General features: G+C 45.4%; 2 protein-coding genes across 2 annotated transcripts in view; one reads left to right on the top strand and one right to left on the bottom strand.

Moving 5' to 3' along the window:
* Window positions 1-414, top strand: part of Rad54l (RAD54 like) — a 29,102-nt gene extending 28,688 nt beyond the window's left edge. The window contains exon 19 of the mRNA XM_032899587.1: window positions 42-414. Coding sequence (XP_032755478.1) covers window positions 42-255 — 214 coding nt within the window. The 3' untranslated portion in view covers window positions 256-414. The remainder of the gene's footprint in view (window positions 1-41) is intronic.
* On the bottom strand, window positions 370-21,244 carry Lrrc41 (leucine rich repeat containing 41). Its single transcript, XM_032899580.1, has 10 exons — window positions 21,012-21,244; window positions 17,023-17,109; window positions 15,787-15,857; window positions 7,467-8,592; window positions 4,085-4,345; window positions 2,350-2,514; window positions 2,161-2,259; window positions 1,505-1,627; window positions 1,180-1,255; window positions 370-1,077 (listed from the first exon to the last, which is right to left on the bottom strand). Exons 1-10 carry the CDS (start codon window positions 21,208-21,210, stop codon window positions 858-860), a joined length of 2,427 nt encoding a protein of 808 aa, XP_032755471.1. The 5' UTR covers window positions 21,211-21,244; the 3' UTR covers window positions 370-857.
* Between the last annotated feature and the right edge of the window lie 8 nt (window positions 21,245-21,252).

The raw sequence follows: 21,252 nt of genomic DNA, 5'->3' as shown, positions 1-21,252 counted from the left end.
ACAGAAATCTGTAGTGACCCAACTCTGTCCTCTGACCCCAGACTGCATTGCCGCCGTTGTGTAAACAACCGCCAGGTCTGGCCACCCCCTGATGGTTCTGACTGCACTTCAGACCTGGCTCAGTGGAACCATAACACAGATAAACGAGGGCTCCAGGATGAGGTACTCCAGGCTGCCTGGGATGCTTCATCTACAGCCATCACCTTCGTCTTCCACCAGCGTTCCCATGAGGAGCAGCGGGGTCTTCACTGCTAACCAGCTGGTCTGGATGAGTAGTTTGGGAAAGGATACAGGGAAAAGGGGGTCCTCTGCCTCACGAGGCTCTGCTCAGTTTTGTTCTCTGGGAGAAAATCATCAAGAAGGGCTGCATGATGTTTGCCCAAAATTTATTTTATAAGAAAAACTTTTTTGGTTAAAAAAAAAAAAAAAGAAAGGAATAAAGGCATGAAAGGGATTGAGGCCTGGGACCAGACTGGGAAGCCCAGGAGGGAGAGGCCTGGTGGTAGGCATTCCTATACTGCTCTAAGCCTGGGTGCCTGCTTGAGGAGTGAAGCAGGAAACCCCAGAGCAGGGGTAGGGGCTTTCCTCAGTGAAGACAGAGACCCATAACCTGGCCTGGGGTTCCCAGAGTACCGAGTAAGTGGCCCAAAGCCTCTGAACTCAGCTGTGGGAATGCCTTTGCTGGGCCTCATTGAGGCCTCCAGGACCTCAGTGCCAGGAAGATGAAAACAAAACAGAAATAGACAAAGTGGCAGGAGGAGGATGACAGAATCAGTGGTTAGGGGTTCTGGGCAGCCCATGGCTCAGTCCCTGCAAGCTGACGGTACTGAGGATGGGCCTGTGAGGTATGGGCCCCATCACATGGTGCTGACATAATCTGCAAAGGCCTGGGTTGAGTCCCATGAGTCGCTAACCACGTGGCAGGTAGCCCGGAGTCGCCGGATTGCTTCTCTTGCTGTTACTGCATCCTGGTCCAGCCAGTTCTGGAAGAGGCGTAGGTGACCAAAGGCTCCACGGCCCCAGCGCTCCAGTCGTTTGGCAAACTCCAAAAGCCCATCTGGCTTGATGCAGTTGGAGCTGGTGGGGATGAGATGAATTAGATATCCAGGAAGCAACCAGGCTTTCGTCTCTATTATATCCCTTTCTCCCCCATCCCTTGTCTCCCAGTCCCTAGCATACCTGATGTCCAGCTGACAGAGAGAAGAGGAAGAATCCTCTGAGAAAACATCTGCTAGGGCTAATAGGCCAGCATTCCCTGGAGAGAGAGAGGAATACTCATACCTCTGCCCACGAACAGGGAAACAAGGTTTTCCTATCCCAGCTCCAACTTGGGAGGACCTTAGTCCTAGCAGTTCTGAACACCTAGGACTCAAATACCTATATTGCAACCTTAGCCTTCTCAACGGACCAGTCAGTACCTTTACCCCAAAAGTTTCTAGGTCAAAGGCCTAGTTCCTTTCTTCCTTCCTCCCTTCTTCCCTCCTCTCCAGGGTATGGTCCCTACCTAGGCGGTTCCCTGGTAGTCGAAGGCCCTTCAGTGTAGAGTTGCCCTTCATAGCAGCAACCATCTCAGGAAGAAATTGGGCTGGGCGCTTCTCAAACAGACGACAGAAGGAGAAGGTAATCTCTGACAAGAGAAAGTAGAATATTCGGATAACTGAAGCAGGGGTGGTGCTGTCCCTCCTGTCCTAGGTTGGATAGTACTGTGAATATTTATATACACCTGAAAAGGATAATCTGTAATGATCCGAGCAATGTTGAAACTCAATTTAAATAGGATATTAAGCCTAACTGTTTGAGGAACATCTCTGCATGGATAACTTTTTATCCACTTCCCCCTCTTTATAGTAACTGATGCCTTTGCAGGGTGGAGATTAGTTACGAGTATCTGAAGGGAGCATCCACACACAGTAGCACAATTATTTCTCCCCATGATTTTATTTTTTAATTGAACTCACTCAGGTGCTACCACCCTTGATAAAAACAATAAAACTGGGTGATGTACTAACTTTTGAGATATTAGAAGGAAGGTCATGCAGGTTCTTTATCCTTTATAGTCAAGGAAGATATAAGACTAGGAAAACATGGTTTGTAGACTGAGATAGTGACAAAGCTATGTTGAGGACAGAGGAACGCTCAGGTTCTGGGTTAGGATCTTACCTTGAAGGGTCAGATTCTTTAACAAAAAGAGCACCTCACTCTGACAGTCTGCAAGATTCATATCATGGAAACTCAGCCTCTTCAGGGACAGGTTGTATTCTGGATAGGAGACATAGCCATGGGTGGTGGGGCTTAGTTTTCCCAGGGAACAATGCTAGGTCCCTACGTACCCTCCCTCACCATTCCTACCTTTGAGTGTTTGCAAAACAAGCCCAAAATCTTGAGGAGAGGCAAAGGTGGCACTGTCGAGTGACAGCTGCTGTAGAGAACCTGAGGCCTTCAGAACAGAGCAGAGCAGTGGGGCTGGCTGGGCTCCTCGTGGAAATCCCATTTCCAACTGCTCTAGGCAGTTTTCTGTACGTGAGAGGAAGAGGACATTCCATTTAGCTTTTTCTACCTCACTTAAAAATACTTATGTTTTAGGTGTGGTAACATACACCTTTAGTTCCAGAACTTAGGAGGCAGAGGCAGGTGGATCTCTGAGTTCAAGGCAGGCCTGGTCTACAGAGTGAGTTCCAAGACAGCCAGGACTACACAGAGAAACCCTGTCTTCAAAAAATCAACAGCAGACCTTTATGTGTGGGCATGTGCGTACCACAGTGCTCATGTGGGGCTCAGTTCCATGTGCATCCTGAGGATATTTCAGGTACGGTGGTAAGTGCCTTTTCAGACTGAGTTGCCTTACTGGCCCTCTGCTTCTACATGTAGTAGACTCACTAGGAAAATGGTTTATCTATTATCTTATCCTGTTCCTGCTATGTCAGACATTAGTATATGTAAGTTCTAGAAATGGACCACTAAACAAAAAAATCTTGTCTTTGCATTCAGAGATAAGACACAGCAAATAAGAATGTGCAAGAACTTGAGGGGTTGTTTGCGGTGTAAGTGTGATTTGGATTCCTAGAACCTATATAAATGGCAGGCAGGCCTATCCTGGCCTATACCTGAAATTCCAGCACTGCAAAGGTGGAGTAAGGCAGGTCTTGTATTCACTGGTGAGCCAGTCTAGCCAAAATGGTGAGCTCTCAGGTTCAGAAAGAGACGCATTTTCAAAAACATAAGATAGAGGGTTGGGAGGCTGGAGAGATGGCTCAGCGGTTAAGAGCACTGACTACACTTCTAGAGTTCCCAGCAACCACATGGTGGCTCACAACCATCTGTAATGGAATTCGATGCCCTCTTCTGGTGTGTCTGAAGACAGCTACAGTGTTCTCTCTCTCTCTCTCTCTCTCTCTCTCTCTCTCTCTCTCTCTCTCTCTCTCTCCTCTCTCTGTCTTCTCTTCCCTTCAAAAAAAAAAAGATGAAGGGCTGAAAATATAGCTCAACGGTAGGGTGTTTGCCTAGCGTGTAAAGTCCTAAGTTTAATTCCCAAAATTACAAACTCCTTGGGTTTTATTCAGGAGGTAAAAGTGTTTGCTGTACAAATCTAGGTTTAGTCTCTGCACTGCACAGTGGAGCAGACCTCAAACCCAAAAGTTGTTCCCTGATTTTTACAGTGGTATACATGTGCACACACATAATAACACAGTAAGAACAAAATTTTTAAGAGGACTAGATACCCAGTGTCAACTTGTGGCCTCCCCATACATATAGACACGTACATACACGTAGATACAGATAACAAATGCATAGTACTGTAAGAGGAGACAAAAGGAAATAGAAACATAATGAAAGACCACTGGATCAAGATTAGGAATTATCAGTTTAGATCCTCTTTTTGGAGACAGCTTTCCTGGTCATGCTCACAGCAGTCTTGGGGTCTGTTTAACATAGGTTATTTTATAGAATGACATCTTGTAAAGGGGGAAACAACAGGACAGCAGGGTTGAGAGGAAATGGACCTGCAGTTGAAGTTCCCGTCACCTACCCACCCAAACACAGTTGTACATGTAGAGAGGAGTGTGTGTGTGCGTATATACTTCACCTGGTATTTCTTCATCTCCAATTATGTGTCCAGGGGGCCCAGCATTCTCTGGTACAGCAGGGTTGTCCCTCTGGCTTGGGTGATCAACACGAATAGACAGGACCCGCAACAGGGGCAAGGCTCGCACAATGGCACGGGTCAATTCCAGGATGGGCAGTGGTGAGAAAAGGTCACTGAGATGCAGGGCACGGAGACGACATCCAGCCTGGCCTGACAGGACCCGTAGGCTGTCCAGGAGGCGGAAGATATTGGAGCCCAGACCTATGGCAAAAGAGATTAGGTTACACATGTGGGAAATTTAAGCAGAATATTCAGTGAAAACTCCACAAATATTTCTCTTGATTACTACCAAGTCTTGAGCTTTTTATAAGATGCCAATTTTTAGTTCTGAGACAAAGCTCCAGACCTTAATACTTCCTCCCTTGCTTCTCCAGGGCTATGATCATAGGTATGCACCACCATGCCTGGCTATGCGTCATATTTTTAATGAATTCTTAATTATTCATTCTTACCTTTTCCTCAGTAACTAGCAAATTGCTATATGCTATACTATACTCTAGAGACATCAGGAGAATCCCAGAGAGACAGGATGTGGTTGTACCAGTAGTAGTAGTAGTAGACCCAGAGAGCTGCGCCAGTACCTAGATATAGAGTCTAAGCAGCTTGCTAAAGATGCATGGCCTTGAAGGGGGAGAGAATTTTGGATAGTCCAGGAGTAAACAAATTGAGTGGGGCACTGGACACAGCTCTACAGTTACTGGGTCCAAATTGTGGAATGTCTTGAAAGCTAAGCTGTAAGCTTGATCTCACAGGTCACAGAGTGTACTTGTACATTACTGAGAAGTAAAGATGGTCCAACCCATCAAACTATAGGTGAGAGTGACAGAAAAAAAATTGGTAGACTGGATACACATTAGGTCAGTGGTAGATTACATGCCTAATAAGTATGAGTTGATATATGCTGGGTTTGATATAACAGAAAGAAAAGAAGGAAAAAAAAAAACCCAAAGTATTCTCCACAGAATGAATACAAAAAATTTTCAAAGGTGTGGTAGCATGCTAATAATCTTAAGTAACCTTGAAAACCAGTTCCCCTTTCTTTGTATTGTATGCTGACACTGATGTATTCATTGAGGTAAATTTTAACCAGCATTTTTTCCCTCTCCTAGACAGAAGGAGCTCATAGTATTACTGTCCATGTAGCCTGATAAAGCAAAACAGGAACTGAGGAAGCAAGAGCACAACGGATGTGTAAAGGATGCATACTCAACAGTGTGGGGTTTATCAGTAAGGCTTCCCAATTCAGCTTTAAATGCTATAAAGGAGATAACTACAAGGGAGAAGAAAGTGTTGGCAGAGAGAACTTGATATTTAGAGGCCTGAGGTCTGAGCCTCAGGTTCTAAACTGGAATATGTGGTATGTAAGGCATGAAGGGCAAACAGGAGTGAACATGAGCAGAACAATCCACATGGGAGATCGAGGCAGAAAGATTGTGAGTTTAGTGGCAGCCTATGTTATATAGAAAGACAGTGTGTCTTGTGTTTTTCCAAACTAAATATGTTGCCAATGATAGCCTTAACTCCATTACCTTCCTGCCCCCACTTTCCCAGTACTGCCATGCTTGGCCTGTGAAGGACTGGACTGTGAGTGAACAAATGGGTCAAACTGTGTAAAGAAATGCCTGTACAGTACCTGGGATTGTATGAAGGAAGGACTGCTGAAGTCAAGTCAGGTGAGGAGGAATGATAACCTGAACTAAGGATACAGATATAACTGGATTTTGAAAATGTAAAAGTGGGGCCTACTGACTATTTTGGAAGAGACAGAATCTTTGTTTCTTTGAGCGACTGGGTCAGTTGTGATGTCATTTTAAGCAGAAGGATCAGTATAGCGATAGTGTATTCAGGCTGGAAATGAGCTGGAAGGGTGACACCTGGTAGTGAGCTGATTAAATGGGTCTGGATGATCCATAGGGCTAATGTCTTCAGCTGAGTGAAGGGGATATTAGTATCAGTGGCCATCAAAGCTACAGGAATGGATAATTGTCTAGAAAAGGAGATAAGCGGGAGAAACTAGTAATTAGGAAGAGAACCATTGAGATAATGGAAATATTTCAGGAAAAAATAGTTTGTTTTTTTTTGTTGTTGTTGTTTTTTTAAGGGGTTTATCTTTATAGCCCTGGCTGTCAGTGAACTCACCATGTAGATCAAGCTGGCCTTGAATTCACAGAGCTCTGTCTACCTCAGCCTTCCAAGTTTGTAATAAACATGTACCACTACATCCGCTTCAGGTCAGGAAGAAATAGTAAATAGAAGACAGAGTTGGGAAAGTGCACGTGAAACTAGCAGCAAGGAGGACCTTTAGTGACTACCCCCTTCTCTGTGCACTGGTGAAGGTGTTTGAATGCAGATAGTAGAGATAGCAACATCTTAAGGGAAGGGAAGGGAAAGGAAGGGAAGGGAAGGGAAGGGAATAGAATGTTGGTGTAGAACAGGATTTAATGTCCTGGTAGTGGAAAAAGCAGTAGAAAGGGAATATGATAATTTAACAGAATGGATTCTGAAGTCAAATTACCTGGGCTTGAATACCGGGGCTCTATAGTTTGCTAAGCAGAGTTGTTGAGGCAAGCCACTTCATAAGGTCAGTGTTAAAAATTAATTAGTATTTTGAGAATAGATATAGCCTAAGTATATGAAAATTGTTAAGGCATCTGAGAAGCATGCCTCCCCAGCGAAGGAGGAAATATAGAGCTAGAATATGAGGGATTAGCTTCAGATAGGTTGTCTTTTATTGTGGTGAGGAAAGAGGAACTCAGAAGTAGGCTAGTTGAAGGAATTCATGTAAGACTTAGGTCATCTAAGAGTTTGGAACTGGCAGATTGGAATGGGAGCTGATGTTGCAGATATAATGAAGGACATTAGGTGATGGCCATGAGTGGCACAGCATGTGGCTTCTGAAGCAGTATTAGCAATTCAGGTAGTTTTAGTCAGATTATAAATTTTACCTTATATGTTACTGGTCTGGTTTTTTTGTCTTTTTCCCTCCTTCCCTCCCTCCATCCCTCCCTTCCTTCCGTCCATCCTTCCAAAAGAGTCAGTTGCTTTAATTCGACTGGTGTGATACAGATCCAGAGCCCAGTCTGTGTCTGGATCGCCCTCTGTATCTGACTTCTCAGTCCCTTAGCCTTTCTTCCAATAGTAAATCCAGACTACAGACCTCATTTTCCTTTCCTAACACTGTGTGCCAGTATCTTTTTTGTTTCCCTTTTGCCTCCACGAGACACAAAGAACCACACTTCCACCTCCTTCATCATACAACCCACTCTGGTAGGCACAGTGCTGTTGAGAGATGCAAGCCCAGCCCTGTTCCTTCAGTGCTTACCATTGTAGGAAAGTGTAAGGCTCTCCAGTGATACCCAGGAGCTCAGCAGATGGCACAGTGTCAGAGCTGCCTCTGTGGAGAGAGGAACTGTGAACAGCTCCAGGGTGGAAATGCTGCGGAATCGCTGGGATGCCTCTAGTGCTGGGAGCCCCAAACAGCTGGGATCCGATCCATCCAGAGCTCCGCAAGCTACTTCCCCAATCTCCATCTCTTCACCATCCTCTTTCTCACCAGCCACAATAAAAACAAAGTCATACAGGTCTTCAGACTCTGCACCAGACCCCTGACGGGTGCGGGGACCTTTCTTCCCTGTAGCTCGTTTGAAACGCTTTAAGGGCTTAGGCTGTGAGACTGAGCTAGCTGGAGCCCGTTTGGATGATGTGGAAGAGGAGGCTGCAGTTGGAGCAGAGGATGGCTGCTTAGTGCCAGAAGCCTCATAAGAGGTGGCTGGGGGGTACAACTCCCTCTTAGAGTCTGTTCCACCTATTGTCAGGCTTTCTTGTGTGCTGCGGCGTGTTACACGACTGGTAGGGAGAGCCCTGGGCATCTGCTTGACTTCACTCTTCCGCCGGGTGGCCATCAGTGCTGCAGCACATCGTTCTGCTGCATCACGCCGAGGCCTGCGAGAGCCTAGCAACAAGGACCCTTCATCTCTAGATGGGGCCCGGCCTCGGGAGGCTTCACCACAGAGGCGGCAAGGCAAGCTACCAGGGCCTGGCTGCCAAAAGCCAGCACTCATGGTAAGGATAAGGATGAAAAGGGCTGACTCGGGCACAGGCCAGGAGTACAGCGAGACTTGGCTAACAGCCCCATGGTGGATGAGCTGATGCAAGAGCTGTCGGAGTGACTGCTGAGCGGCCACATCCGAGAACAGCAGGTGGCGGAACTTGAGGGTGTGCAGAGAGCTGGCCAGGGTCTCCAGAACCCTGCGGTTGGGCTCTGCCACTAGCTCGGTCGCTCCCTGCAGCATATTGCAGATGGTTAGCTGTCGGACATGGCGGGAGCTGTGCAGGAGAGGTGAGAAGCGTTGATCACAAAGACGCTTATCAGAAGACACATCAATGGTTCCACGGAGAACATGGGAAAAAAAGGCCTCCATAAACTTGGCTCGCCAGCAAGTCACACTCTAAAGAGCAAAGAAAACATCAGAAAATCGTCAAATGCCCTCTAAGTTCCTTTCCTGTAGCGAACATTTCTGAGTCCTCACTAAGTTAGTGTTCACACCTTTGAGGGTGTTTGACTAGTGGCCCCACTTGACAAATAAGCAAGGGATATAAACAGGAACATGTTTTAGTTCTTTCTGTAGGGTAAATGTATAGTCTGACAAGTGATAGTTTTTGTCACTTGTGGCTATATATATAGGTATAGAGGCCAGAGGTAGTCATCCAAGCATTGCTTCTCAGGTGCTGTCCACACCTTTTTTGGTAGATGTTTTTTACTGGGTTGAGACTTGGGAGAATATGTTAGGCTACCAGGCCAACAAGCTGAAGAGATCTGTTTCTCTGCACCACTGGGATTAAGTGTGCACCACTTGGGAGGCAGAAGAAGGCAGATCTGAGTTTGAGGACAGCCTGATCCACAGAGCAAATTCCAGGACAGCCAGGGCCACAGAGAAAAAACGTTGCCTTGGGAAACAAAACAACAAAAAACCCACCAAAGGACCTGGAGTTGGTGGTGAATGCCTTTAATCCTAGCAGTTGTGAGCTAGAAAGCCTGATCTACACAGTTGCAGGACTGTAGAAAAACACTGTTTAAAGAAAAAAGCAGGGGGGTGGCTGAGCAGTTGGGAGCGTTCAGCTGCCCCTGCAACGGCCCAGAGTCAGTTCCCAGCACCTACATGGTGGCTGGCAGCATCTGTAATTGCTGTTTCAGGGGATCCAAGGTCCCTGTGGAAACAAGGCTCCCGTACACATACATAAAACAGTCAAACTTTTTTTTTTTGGTTCTTTTTTTCTGGAGCTGGGGACCGAACCCAGGGCCTTGCGCTTCCTAGGCAAGCGCTCTACCACTGAGCTAAATCCCCAACCAGTCAAACTTCTTAAGGGCACTGCTATACCTAGCTTTTGTGTTCATGCACATTGATGTCAAAGGACTAATTATTTGAGGGTAGCTGTCCAGTGAGTTTCTGGGAATTCTCCCATTTCTCAGTGGGGTGTACTGGGATTATAAACAGCTATGTTGTCTGGCCTTGGTTCTGGGGATCCAAACAGGTCATCAGACTTAACCTACTGAGCCCACTTTTAAGGGAAGCTCAGGGGATCAGTCACTTTATTGGTTAAGCTATCCCCTAAGCCTAACAGTTTTGTCTACTGTATGCATAGTAAGTGAAACTTGCTATAGGACACTACTATCTAATGTACGTATAGGTCAGCATGTCTCTGGACAGGTCCAAAGAGAGTGTGGGGAGTCCCTGTAGTTGAGCTGCAGGTAGTTGTAAGCTTTTTGTAGGAGGCAATGCTGGTACTAAAGCCAGTACCCAATTGAAATAAAAATCTTGAGTGCTGGGAATCAAACCCAGGGATCTTCACATGCCAGTTCCTTACTGTATTACTGACTTTCCCCAGCTGAAATAAAAACCTACTCCTGGAGAGAGGACAGAAGTTATCACAGCAGTAATCAAGACTTGGACCCAAGAAGTCTGGTTCCTAGGAGCAACCTTCATACATGTATGTCCTTGTGGCTGCCTTCGACACTTTGCTTACTTCACGTTTTAAGGGAGGGTCTCACTTGAACCCAGAGCTGATTTGACTACTTTAGCTGCCTTAATTTGGGAACCCTATTTCTGTGTTGGGGCTATAGGCAGGTGTCATGCCCACTCAACATTTACCCTGTCTCAGAAAAACAAGCTCTGAAGGGAACAATTTTTTTTCTTTTCTTCTGTCTCTTCTTGAGACAGGGTTTCTCTGTATAGCCTTGGCTGTCCTACAACTAGGCTTGTGGGCCAGGCTGGCCTTGAATTCAGAGATCCATCTGCCTCCTGGGATCCAAGGTGTGTGCCACTGCTGCCTAGATTTTCAATATTTGATGTACACCAAAATTTTCTGTACAGTTGTTTTCTTCAACCACTATCCCAAAATGCACTTAGCTTTCCAGACTTGGTGCTCCATATGCACCATCTGAAGCACAGCCCAAACATCTTTATCTTTTGATTTATTGAGACAGGGTTTCTCTTTTTAACAGTCCTGGCTATCCTAGAACTCACTCTGTAGACCAGGCTAGCCTCAATTTTAGAGATGTCTGCCTCTGCTGGAATTAAAGTTGTGTGCCACCATGCCTAGCTAAACATCTTTATTTTTTTTAAAGATTTATTTGTTTATTATGTATATAAGTACACTGTAGCTGTCTTCAGACACACCAGAAGAGGGCATCAGATCTCATTACAGATGGTTGTGAGCCACCATGTGGTTGCTGGGATTTGAACTCAGGACCTCTGGAAGAGCAGTCATCACTCTTAACCGCTGAGCCACCTCTCCAACCCCAACATCTTTATTTTTAAAACTGTTCCCCCAAATGATTCTAATGTTCACCAGAGATTAGGAAGGGCTAGCTAACTCTAAAAGACACCAAGCAGAGTTTGTTTTTTCAGATTAAGTTTTATGGTTGTGCAGCTAGGGAAGTTCATGTGGTGGTGCTGTGTGTCTCTCTGTGTGTGTGTAGTCAGTTTTAAATTTATGTAGGTTCTAGAGCTCAAACTCAGTCAGGGTGCCGGGCATGTTAAACAAGTGACTTTACTCTTGCAGCACTGGAAGGCTTTTTGTTTTGTAGGTACGGCCTTATGGCCTTACCCGTTTCCCAAGTGCTGGAACTGTAGGCAGGTGCCATCACATCCAACTCACAGCCTTACAGTTTCTAATGGAAAGCAGCTAGTCCCACCCTTTCCTAACGTGTGTAGAGTCTGCTGGCTTCAGAACAGGCTCCAGTTCTCATTCGTATACTTGACCTCTTTCCTTCTCTATGATATAGTTATTAAGATATAGCTATTATCACCTGCTTTATGGTGAAGATTGCTACATGGATCAAATAAGATGAAGGCACTTTAAAAGACAAAATGTTAGCTGGCACAGCAGCTCATTATCAATCATGAGGGATACAACAAAACACAGTTCTCTGACCCTTAACTAACCCATGTCAATCTTCCCTACCAGAGCCACACCCTCAATTCAAATCAGGAGTTAGGCCCCTAGTATCCTCAGGCAAAAGTCTGGCCTTTTGTGCTAGGCTCTGCCTGCTTTGTTAATATTTAGGAGTACTTTCATGCTTGAGTCAACCTACATATCTTGTTTACCTGCAGGACACTGGGGAAGCAAGAAAACTTAGCTGGTAACAAATCAAACCTCTCTTCTCCCCCTTTTGAATGTTGGGCATTGAATCTAAAGCCTTCTGCATGTTAGACAACAAATTTTAAAATTTTAAAATTTTGCTTATGTGTATAACTGTACAACTTGCCTGGTGTGAAGAGACAGAAAGGGCCACTACGTAGGTGCTAGGAATTGAACTTGAGTACTCTCAAAGACCAACAAATACCCTTAACAACACATTTTAACACTGGACATTTCTCTACACTCTGCTTAGTTTTAAGTGGTAGCAAAGGGTGTTCTTGAGTCCTCAGGCCTCACTAGCACTTTGCCTGCATACTGGATTTTTTTTTTTTTTTTTTGTTCTTTTTTTTTCGGAGCTGGGGACCGAACCCAGGGCCTTGCGCTTCTTAGGCAAGCGCTCTACCACTGAGCTAAATCCCCAACCCCGGTTTTGATTTTTAGGATAAGATCTTGCTATGTAGCTCAGGCTTGCTTCAATCCTGCCTCAGCATACTGGGAATGCAGGCATGTAGGTAGCTTAACACACACAGGCTTGGAGACTGTTTACGAAGCTGAGCATGGAGGCAGATGGCTTTAATCCTGGGCAGAGACAAGCAAATCTCTGGGTTCCAGGCTAGCCTGAGCTACATGAGATCCTGTTTCAAACAATGTCAATAAACCCTCATCTTTAAAGGTAAGTTATATGGCCATGAAAAATATGGACAAGAGTGTGACCCTAGCTACTTGGCTGTTTCTGCTGCAAGGGATAATGAACATGTAGCTGAAACAGCTGGACTTTTTCAGATCGGTTGGTAAAAGTGTAATACCTCAAATGTGGTAACTACATGAGCAGCATGGCAAAATTAATAGAAACAAATACTCCAAAGCCAAATTGCTTCAAGCTAGGTTTAGCATGTACTAACTATAGGAAGACCTACTAATCATCTGTAAAAACTATTCTAACACAGTAATTGTGAACTATAAATATATAGTTCTAATGGCTTTCTCAAAGACCTCATGAATTATTACACAGAAGTTATTTTATTCCATTGCTACTTTTAAAATATGTGCAAAAAAATTGATGCTGAAACATACCTGAGAAATCTAGTTCAAGTAACTCATTTTGTGGACTAGAGTACAAGAATACAAACTGAATTAAACACCCTCTTGTGGGGGTAACGGGAATGACACACTGCCAGTGAGATGACATTTGTCCACTTTGGCCTGTCCTCCATGAGCTCACAGCTCAAACACTGATAGTGATGGGAATATGTGTACAAATGAGGAAGGGCCAAATACTTGTTAGTATTAATAGATGTTCACAGACTTTGTCCATTTTTCTTCTGTCCGATTTTATTTATTTGCTGTTGTTGAGGTTTGAGGTTTTGTTGCCAGGGCTGGTCCCAAGATTGAATTCCTTATCTTTCCCACCTCTCCCTCCCTAAGTGTAGTGATTACAGGTACACTTCCAATACCTCCCCATTTCCCCTCAGAGTTTAAGTTTTTATGTGTATAGGGATTTTGCCTTCATTTATGTCTCTGTCCAGTGCCTGAGGAAGTAAGAAAAGGGTTTGGATCCTTGGGGCTAAACTTACAGACAACGTTAATATATTATGTGCATGCTAGAAACTAAACACGGCTCTTTTGGAAGAGTGGCCAGTACTCTCAAACACTGAGGCATCTCTCTACCCTTCAAAAGCTCCATTTTAATTTGACTTTCTGACTCTGCATGTGACTTCACTTTCACAATGATTTTTTTTTTGCTCAATAAGGAAAGTACACTTGATCCTGTCATGAACACATTAAGCACACATGGAACTACCACAGGCTGGTCCTGTTGACATATATTTATTTTGGATGATCTCATAAAGGTGATAGTTCTCATACATGAATCCCTTGCAGTTAGCCTAGGCACATATCGTGCTCCCCAACTTTCTTGGTATAAAGGTAACAATCCTATCTCTAGGAGTTCAGATAACCTAGTTTTGTTAGAAGGTTAGAACAATAATATGTCAAATTCTAGACTATTCTGTATCCCTGGAAGAGGAAAAAAAGACAGAAAAATAATTTAGAACTAAAAATCAGGTAATAGGCCAACTCTGGAGTTTGTGTATAATGTTATACACATATTGGTTTTTATGACAATGAGACAAATTTGAGCATTATTCCATGCATTTAAATGTTTTTATTCTTTCAAGATGTAGCCTTGTACCACCAAACCCAACAACATATTTTTAGAATGATTTTAGTATTTGAAATACAAGATGTAACAATCCTGTTATTGGCTATTATTTTCCTAATCTAGAGAGGGACCCCCCAGACCTTGCATATGCTAGGAAAATGCTCTACTTCTAAGCCAGACCTTTATCTTATGAATGCTTCAATTGTTTCTAGTGTTTTTGACATTAAACCTAATAAATCTTAATACGCCAGTCTGATCTACACAGTGTGACCCTGTGTCACAGAAAAACAGTACTTCATGATTTTGTTTATGAAGCACCCATGCTAACCTATGTATTATTCCAATTTTAGTATAGTTGTTGCTGATTTCTAGTCAAAGGGCCTGAGTATTTCAAAGGCTCTTGACTTACATAACTAGACTGTCCACTAAAGAATTATAACAGAGCCAGGTGTGCTGGTACAAACCTTTAATCCCAGAACTTGGGAAGCAGAGACAGGAGGATTTCTGTGAGCTTGGTAGAGCCAGCCTGGTTCAGTACTATATAGTTAAGATCCTGCCTTAACAAGTAAATGGATGGATGGATGGATAATAAATATTGTGACAGTTTGTTCCAATCAATATAAAGCTTTAAGGCACAAATTTCAGGTGTCTGTTTGATATCTGAATGACATTCTGTAACCAAAAAAAGGTTTACAAACATGAGGTAAAATTCTACTATTCCACATACTATTATGCCATTGAATGTTTTTTTTTTTTTTTTTTTTTTTTTTGAGACTGGGGACCAAACCCAGGGCCTTGTGCTTACTAGGGCAAACGCTCTACCACTGAGCTAAATCCCCAACCCCTGAATGTTTTTTACTTCACAGGAGTTTTTTGAAGTCAGGGTCTCAGTCTTACACATTGAAGGCTGGCCTTGAAACTTGCTATGTTGCTAAGGACAATCTTGAACTTCTGATCAACTTTTCTTCTCGGGGTTGGGGATTTAGCTCAGTGGTGAGCGCTTTAGGAAGCGCAAGGCCTGGTCCGTCCCAGCTCAAAAAAAAGAACCAAAAAAAAAAAAAACCAAAAACTTTTCTTCTCCTATTCTGGGGACAGACAGGCTGACTACTACAGAACCAGACAAGAATATCCTCTCCCTTGTCCTATACACTCTTCACACAGATCAGGGTACACAACGAGTAGCTTCAACCACTGATGACTAGTCCTTAATCATTTTTATTCTTTAATTTTATGTGTATGATTGTTCTGCCTACATGTATATCTATGTATCATGCACATGCCTGGTGCTCAGTGAGGCGGGAAAAGGGCATTGGATTTCTTAGAGGAAGCGTTACAGACAGTTGTGAGGTGCCATGAAGGTGCTGGGAACCACACCTAGGTTATCTGTAAAAGCAGTCAGTGCTCTTGACTGCTGAACCGTGTTCCTCCAGACCCTCCCCTCTTAATCCTTTTGTATAGCTTCTCATAAGCTAGATGAATGCACCAAAGCCTTGCAAACCGCACTTTTGAACTTAGCAAAGATGAGTTGGTTTGTTCTGTTATTTTAATTCTTTGCTGGCTTTTTTTTTTTTTTTTTTTTTTTGCATCAACTCATCAAAACTCAAGAATCATGGGTCTGCATTCCATGGGGATCGTAACCTTTTCTGTTTTGTGTACCCTGTAACCATGGTGAACAAGTAAATGCTAAAAGTCAAATGAGCCAAAACCGTGTGACAAGTCACCTGAGCTCAGCTCCCATATCCACTCCCTGCACGTCTCAGTCTCCAGTTTGTGTGTGTATGTTTTACCTGCTTTTACTATGCAAGGTTAGGCTTGGGTTCTTCCTGGTACCTGAACTTACCTCCAAACTGGAAGGCCTTGTCTTCATCAGCTCATCCCAGAGTCGGCGCCAGATGGCTTGAGTAGAGAGACCTGTAGGAAGAGGTATTACAGTTGGCTGCCTGCTGCCCACCATGAATGAAGTATATCAGCCTTTCTTTTAAAGAAGTTGTTTTTAAATGTATTTATTCTTTTATGTTATAAGTACACTGTCGCTATCTTCAGACTCACCAGAAGAGGGCACCAGATCCCATCACAGATGGTTGTGAGCCACCATGTGGTTGCTGGGAATTGAACCTTTGGAAAAGCGGCCAGTGTTCTTAACTGCTAAGCCATCTCTCCAGTCCATCTTGCCTTTCATAGTGTTCTCTGACCTCAGAGGAGATACAGTTACCTGAGTAGCTAAGACTGACTCTAAGGACAGATGACAGAGGTTTAAAGATTAGTAGACTATTTGAAAGCCGTATGGTCTTGGGAAAGCTACTTGTCCCCTCATCTATAAAGTACAATTAACGTCTATTTCCAGGACGTCTGAAAAAGAATAAAGTGAGCAAATGAATTTCTCTGGATTAAGTACCTAGAAAGGCTTGGCCAATCAAGGTTATAAAAATATTAGCCAATGAGAAACAGCTTGTTAAAATAGAAGAACTAATGTCCGGAAGTTCTAGCTATAGCTTGTTAGTGGTTTAACAGCATAAAAGTGAGGGTATACATGTGTTACGGGACACTATAGGAAGAAATATAGGAAAAGAGATGTGAAGGTACTTTTTATAAGAGATGTATTTCTTTTTTTCATGTGGTATGTTTTGCTTGCAAGTATATTGTACACCACATGTCTGATGCCCACAGAGGCCAGAAGTGGATGTTGGACTGTGACAACTGGAGTTATGTAGTTGTCAACTGACATATGGGTGTTGGGACCCAAACCCAGGTTCTTCCTAAGAGCAGCAAGTGCTCCTAAACCACTAAGCCATCTTTCCAGTACTATGTAGGGGTCTCTATCTTTTGTTCTTTGAGATATGATCTTACTATGTAGCCTTGGCTGGCCTAAAACTGAGCCTGTAGACCAGACTGGCCTCAAATTCATAGAGATAAACCGGCCTCTGCCTTCTAAGTTCTGGGATTAAAGATGTGTGACACCCCACCTAGCTAAGGTACTTTTTTGAAAACCAAAAAGTTCTAATTGATTATCAGTTACCTGAAGAATATCACAGTGCCTTGTTCACAATCATTGACTGAGAAAGAGTAAGACACTTACCTTTTTTGAGAGCAGTTTCCTCAATCCTCTCCAAGTAATATATATTGAGCAGAGGTAAGATGCTTTGAAGTATTGGGCCTGGGAGGGCTACAAAAACCAAAACAAAAAGTTTACTTTTCCCCCTCTTGGGTTGTAAACATTATCTGTCTTAAGGCAGCTGGGAATTCAGAGGAAAGGATGAGTTAAACAAACTGCCTGCCTGCTCACTGAGGTCAGTATACTTCTGCCCAAGGAACACCGGGCTCTGAGTATACTCTGAGCTATTACCTTCCTATGGAAATTAAAGATAACTAATCTCTAAATCCATTATATCTTAAAGAACAAAACCAGTTTTTCCCTGGAGACAAGAGAATCAGGAATTCAAGGTTAGTCCTGACTATGAAAGTTTCCTTATTCTAGTCTTTTGGGTTGCTTTCATTTATTCTTCCCCGCTTGGCCTCAGTACAAAAAGCTGTGCTGGGGTTGGGGATTTAGCCCAGTGGCCTAGCAAGTGCAAGGCCCTGGGTTCAGTCCCCAGCTCCGGAAAAGAAAAAAAAAAAAAGCTGTGCTAATCTTAAAAGAGAGATGGGGGGGGGGTTTGGGAAAAATCTTATTCCACCATTTGAGGGGCTGGGCAGGAGGATTGGTGCAAGTTCAAGTTAGCTGGATCTACATAATGAGTACCAGGACAGCTAGGAATAATATAGCAAAATCCTGACTCAATAAAGCAAAATAGAGGTGTGTGTATATGGGGGTTTGTGTGAAGAGGGAATAGATTAGAAATGACTACCTCATGACATTACAGACAACGCTTGTAATCTGTTTCACACAATACCTGCCCATAAGAAGGCCAGTGAATCCTGGCTGCTATTACATTCCTTCTGTCTATGCATCTCTAGTCTATTAAGCTTAAGATCTTGCAGCATACCAAAACGTTCATTCCTTGATCTACTTTTTAAAAAATACTTTACTTTAAAATTATGTGTATATGTATGCATCTATATGGCAGTATGTACAAGTGAGTGCAGGTGCCTATAGAGGCCGAAAGGTGTTGGATCCACTGGAACTGGAGTTCTATGCAGTTTTAATCTGATATGGGTGCTAGGAACTGAACTGTCCTGTCCTGTGTAAAAGGAATACTCTCTCCTGTACCTCTGTGTTTAAAAGACAGGGTCTTACTCCTAGCTGCCTTGTAACTTGAGGCAATCCTTCTGTCTCAGCCTCCTGAGAACTAGGTTTATAGGTGAGTCAACACACACAGCTTTTCCTCAGTGAATCTTTTCTTGACTTGAGAAATAACTGAATCATGAGGCCCAAGAATCTAGTGTACTTTTTCATATCTATTAGTACTCATTAATATTCACTGTACCTATTGAATGAGAACATTAATTCCCTGTGCTATTACAGTAATGTAGGCCTATCATCTGACAGTTTCTTTGACCTCTGACTTTATATTCTTTCTCTCTCAATCTTGCTCTTCCTGATGACACACTCTGCTCAAAACCTTCCAAAAGCTCTCTACTTCATTCAGGATAAAGTTCAAATCTCACATCCTGGTATTTAAGGCCACACACCTTATTCTACTCAACTTTTCTCATCGTACTCTTGAGAGATATGGCAGAGCAGGTATGAGGTCGGAGGACAACCTGTAGGAGCCAATTCTCCTATTTGGGTCCCAGAAGTTGACTTTAGGTTGTCAAGGTTGACAGCAGTGTCTGACCTGCTAAGCCATCTCCCTGGCCCATTGTTTCAATTTTTTGTTTTTCACTACAGTCTTGTGTTGCTTCCCCCTCTCCTCATTGCTAGTCCACTAACTCCAAGAATCCTTCGTGACTGTCCTAGCTAGCTCACCCTGAGACTTCCCTCTGAAATAGCAGGCTTGACAGGCCTTTTTCTTGGCACCTCTGAAAGTTCTTATGAGAGTCAAGCTCTGACCAGGTGGCTGTTTACTGGACCTAGCCCACTACAGGCTCTCCTGTCTCCTCTCACAAGGAATAATGAAATAGTGATGAGGACACAGAGAAGTCATGCCTCCAGGGCTTCCGCTTCTCCTCTGGACTCTGCTCCCTTCTGCTTACCAATCCCTCTCACACCTCTCACAGGAATTCTCACCTCTTCTAGCTACAAACTCTACTGTTCATTTCTTTATTCTTAAGACAGGTTCATTGCTTCCTTCTAGCCATACTTTTTTCCCCCCCTTTTAAATGCTTCCTCTTTGCAAGCCAAGGCCTTCATAACACTCAACTCCTCTTCTAACCAAGATTAGCATTTAAAGAATCTCCAGGCTGATAACAAGCTGCCACATTTCCAGGACTTCTCTGAGACCCTGCTCAGTCCCACTGAGGCCTTTCTCCATTCACCGTAGGGTCAGCCTGACCTTTTTCTCCTCAGCTTGGCACAGGGCCTCCACAATCTTCTCAGCTCACACAGGCCCTGAGGACTTCTTACCCTTTCTTCTCCCCCCCCCCCAATACAGGAAGGCGCTTGGGCCTTCTCAACAATGGTGGCCAACTCCAACCACGAAAGGGCCTACCTGGCCACTCTAAGGCCTTACAGCATATTCTGGAGCAGCAACCCTTCAAACCCAACTCCCCATGGTTTAAAAAGCCCTCACTCTCAATTCTTAACTGACCAGGGCCTTCCTTCAGGCAAAGATGTCACCACCACCCTGGGGCCTCCTGGTGGAACATCAACATCCCCTGTACACTCCAAGACCAGGAGCCTCCTTTAATGTTACCCTCTCTTCCTCCACCTTCCATTTGGCCTGACCTGTGATTTCATCCAACTTCAGCCAGACTCTACTCCACTACCACCATTCTGTCAGGCCCATGGCCTCCCTTGTCTGTCCTGAAGCCCGGACTGCCTCAGAAGGCCCTAACTTTCTCTTTAACTCTCTCCTATCACTTTTCACATTGTGGACCCTTTCCCCTCTTAAGTTGCCAGGCCGCTGGCTTGCGCTATCCTCCTAGAGCAGGGCCTCCCTGAGACCATCTGGTTGGGGCGCTCCAGGCCGCTGGCCTTAGCTCAGATCGGACCGTGTGGACAGGTCCAGCCCTTTGGTACCAGCCGCTCTCAGACCTGAGGCCTCGGTTCCCTCCTATTTGGACCAAGGCCTCTTCCCCATGACGCGTCTTATCCCACTCCGGCTCCACAGCCTGGAATACCCTGGCCCCTGCCCCGCCTGAGGCCTCCTCGGCCCTTCCCGCCGGCCGGTCTTTCGGGCCTGTCCGTGCTTACAGAACCTCTCCCGGACCCCTCCACTCACTTTCCACCCTTCTTCACCACCCTGGCCCAGCCAAGAGGCCTCCGGCGCTACCTGCTCTGCAAGCGGATCAGCAGCTCAGTTTAGCAGTGAGGTCTAGGGCGTCGGTGAGCTCCCTTCAGCCCTCCGGCCGTCCAACAGGCCACGGCGACCCCAGCCTTTCGGCTTCTCCCCTAACTTCACTCCCTTGCTCTTCGCTCCGCTGTCTCACCCCGCCCATCCGCTGGGCTTCGGGAGTCTAGCTACGGGTGGTGTGCCCGGCAGACAGCGGAGGCCCTGGGCCGTCAGTACAGGTGGCTCCGGGTCTGGCCTCCTTGCCTCAAGTCGGGCCTGCCAATTTCGGCCCTTGCCCCGAGGCAGCACGGCCATCCCTGCCGGTCGGTTCGATATCCGAGAATCCTCAGTTTAGTCCGGTCCAGCCCAGTATCAGTTCCGAGCCTGCGGCTCTGGCCTGCCACTCCAGCCCCCGTCGCTAGGGCCCTGACAGCTTTGCCCCATACCGGGCCTTCTGGCCTCGCCCCCCGCGCCCCCAGGCCAGCCGTGGTTCGGGTTCACTGGCTCATTTGGTCTCAGTATTCACTCTGTCCAGCCCTGTCAGTCACGGAATTTATGTTCCGACTCAATAATCTGACTCCCGGTGCTCCGGGCTGGGCCTTGCCCCGGGCCTCTCGGCCTCGCCCCCCGCGCCCCCTAGCCGCTGGGCCGCCCCCGCTCGCTGCAGGAGGTAGCCCCTCACTCCGCGACTTACCCCACACCCCGCTCTCCAGAACCCCCATATGGGCGCTCACTGCCCGCCCGCACAGCTCGAACAGGGCGGGGGGAGCGCTGGGGCCCGAGGCCGAGCTCTTCGCTGGCGCCGCCTCCCGGGACGTGGCCTCCATGGTCGTTGCTGCCGCTACCTCACAGAACCAGCAACTCCGGGCGCGCCAGGCCTCGGGCGCCGCCATCTTGGGGAGGTGCGCGAGCCCGAGAATGACACCCGCAGACCG

This window comes from Rattus rattus, chromosome 1, assembly GCF_011064425.1.
Source record: "Rattus rattus isolate New Zealand chromosome 1, Rrattus_CSIRO_v1, whole genome shotgun sequence".
Taxonomy (NCBI): domain Eukaryota; kingdom Metazoa; phylum Chordata; class Mammalia; order Rodentia; family Muridae; genus Rattus; species Rattus rattus.
The sequence above is the reverse complement of the archived record's forward strand: the minus strand, read 5'-3'. Positions and strand labels throughout refer to the sequence as shown.

What these genes read in the sequence shown, in the direction of transcription:
- Lrrc41 (XM_032899580.1), bottom strand. Translation starts at nt 21,210, where the DNA reads ATGGCGGCGCCCGAGGCCTGGCGCGCCCGGAGTTGCTGGTTCTGTGAG. An exon ending in GGAAACTGCTCTCAAAAAAG is followed by an intron (nt 15,858 to 17,022) that starts GTAAGTGTCTTA and finishes CTCTTCCTACAG; the next exon opens with GTCTCTCTACTCAAGCCATC. An exon ending in TGGAGATGAAGAAATACCAG is followed by an intron (nt 2,515 to 4,084) that starts GTGAAGTATATA and finishes TCTCACGTACAG; the next exon opens with AAAACTGCCTAGAGCAGTTG.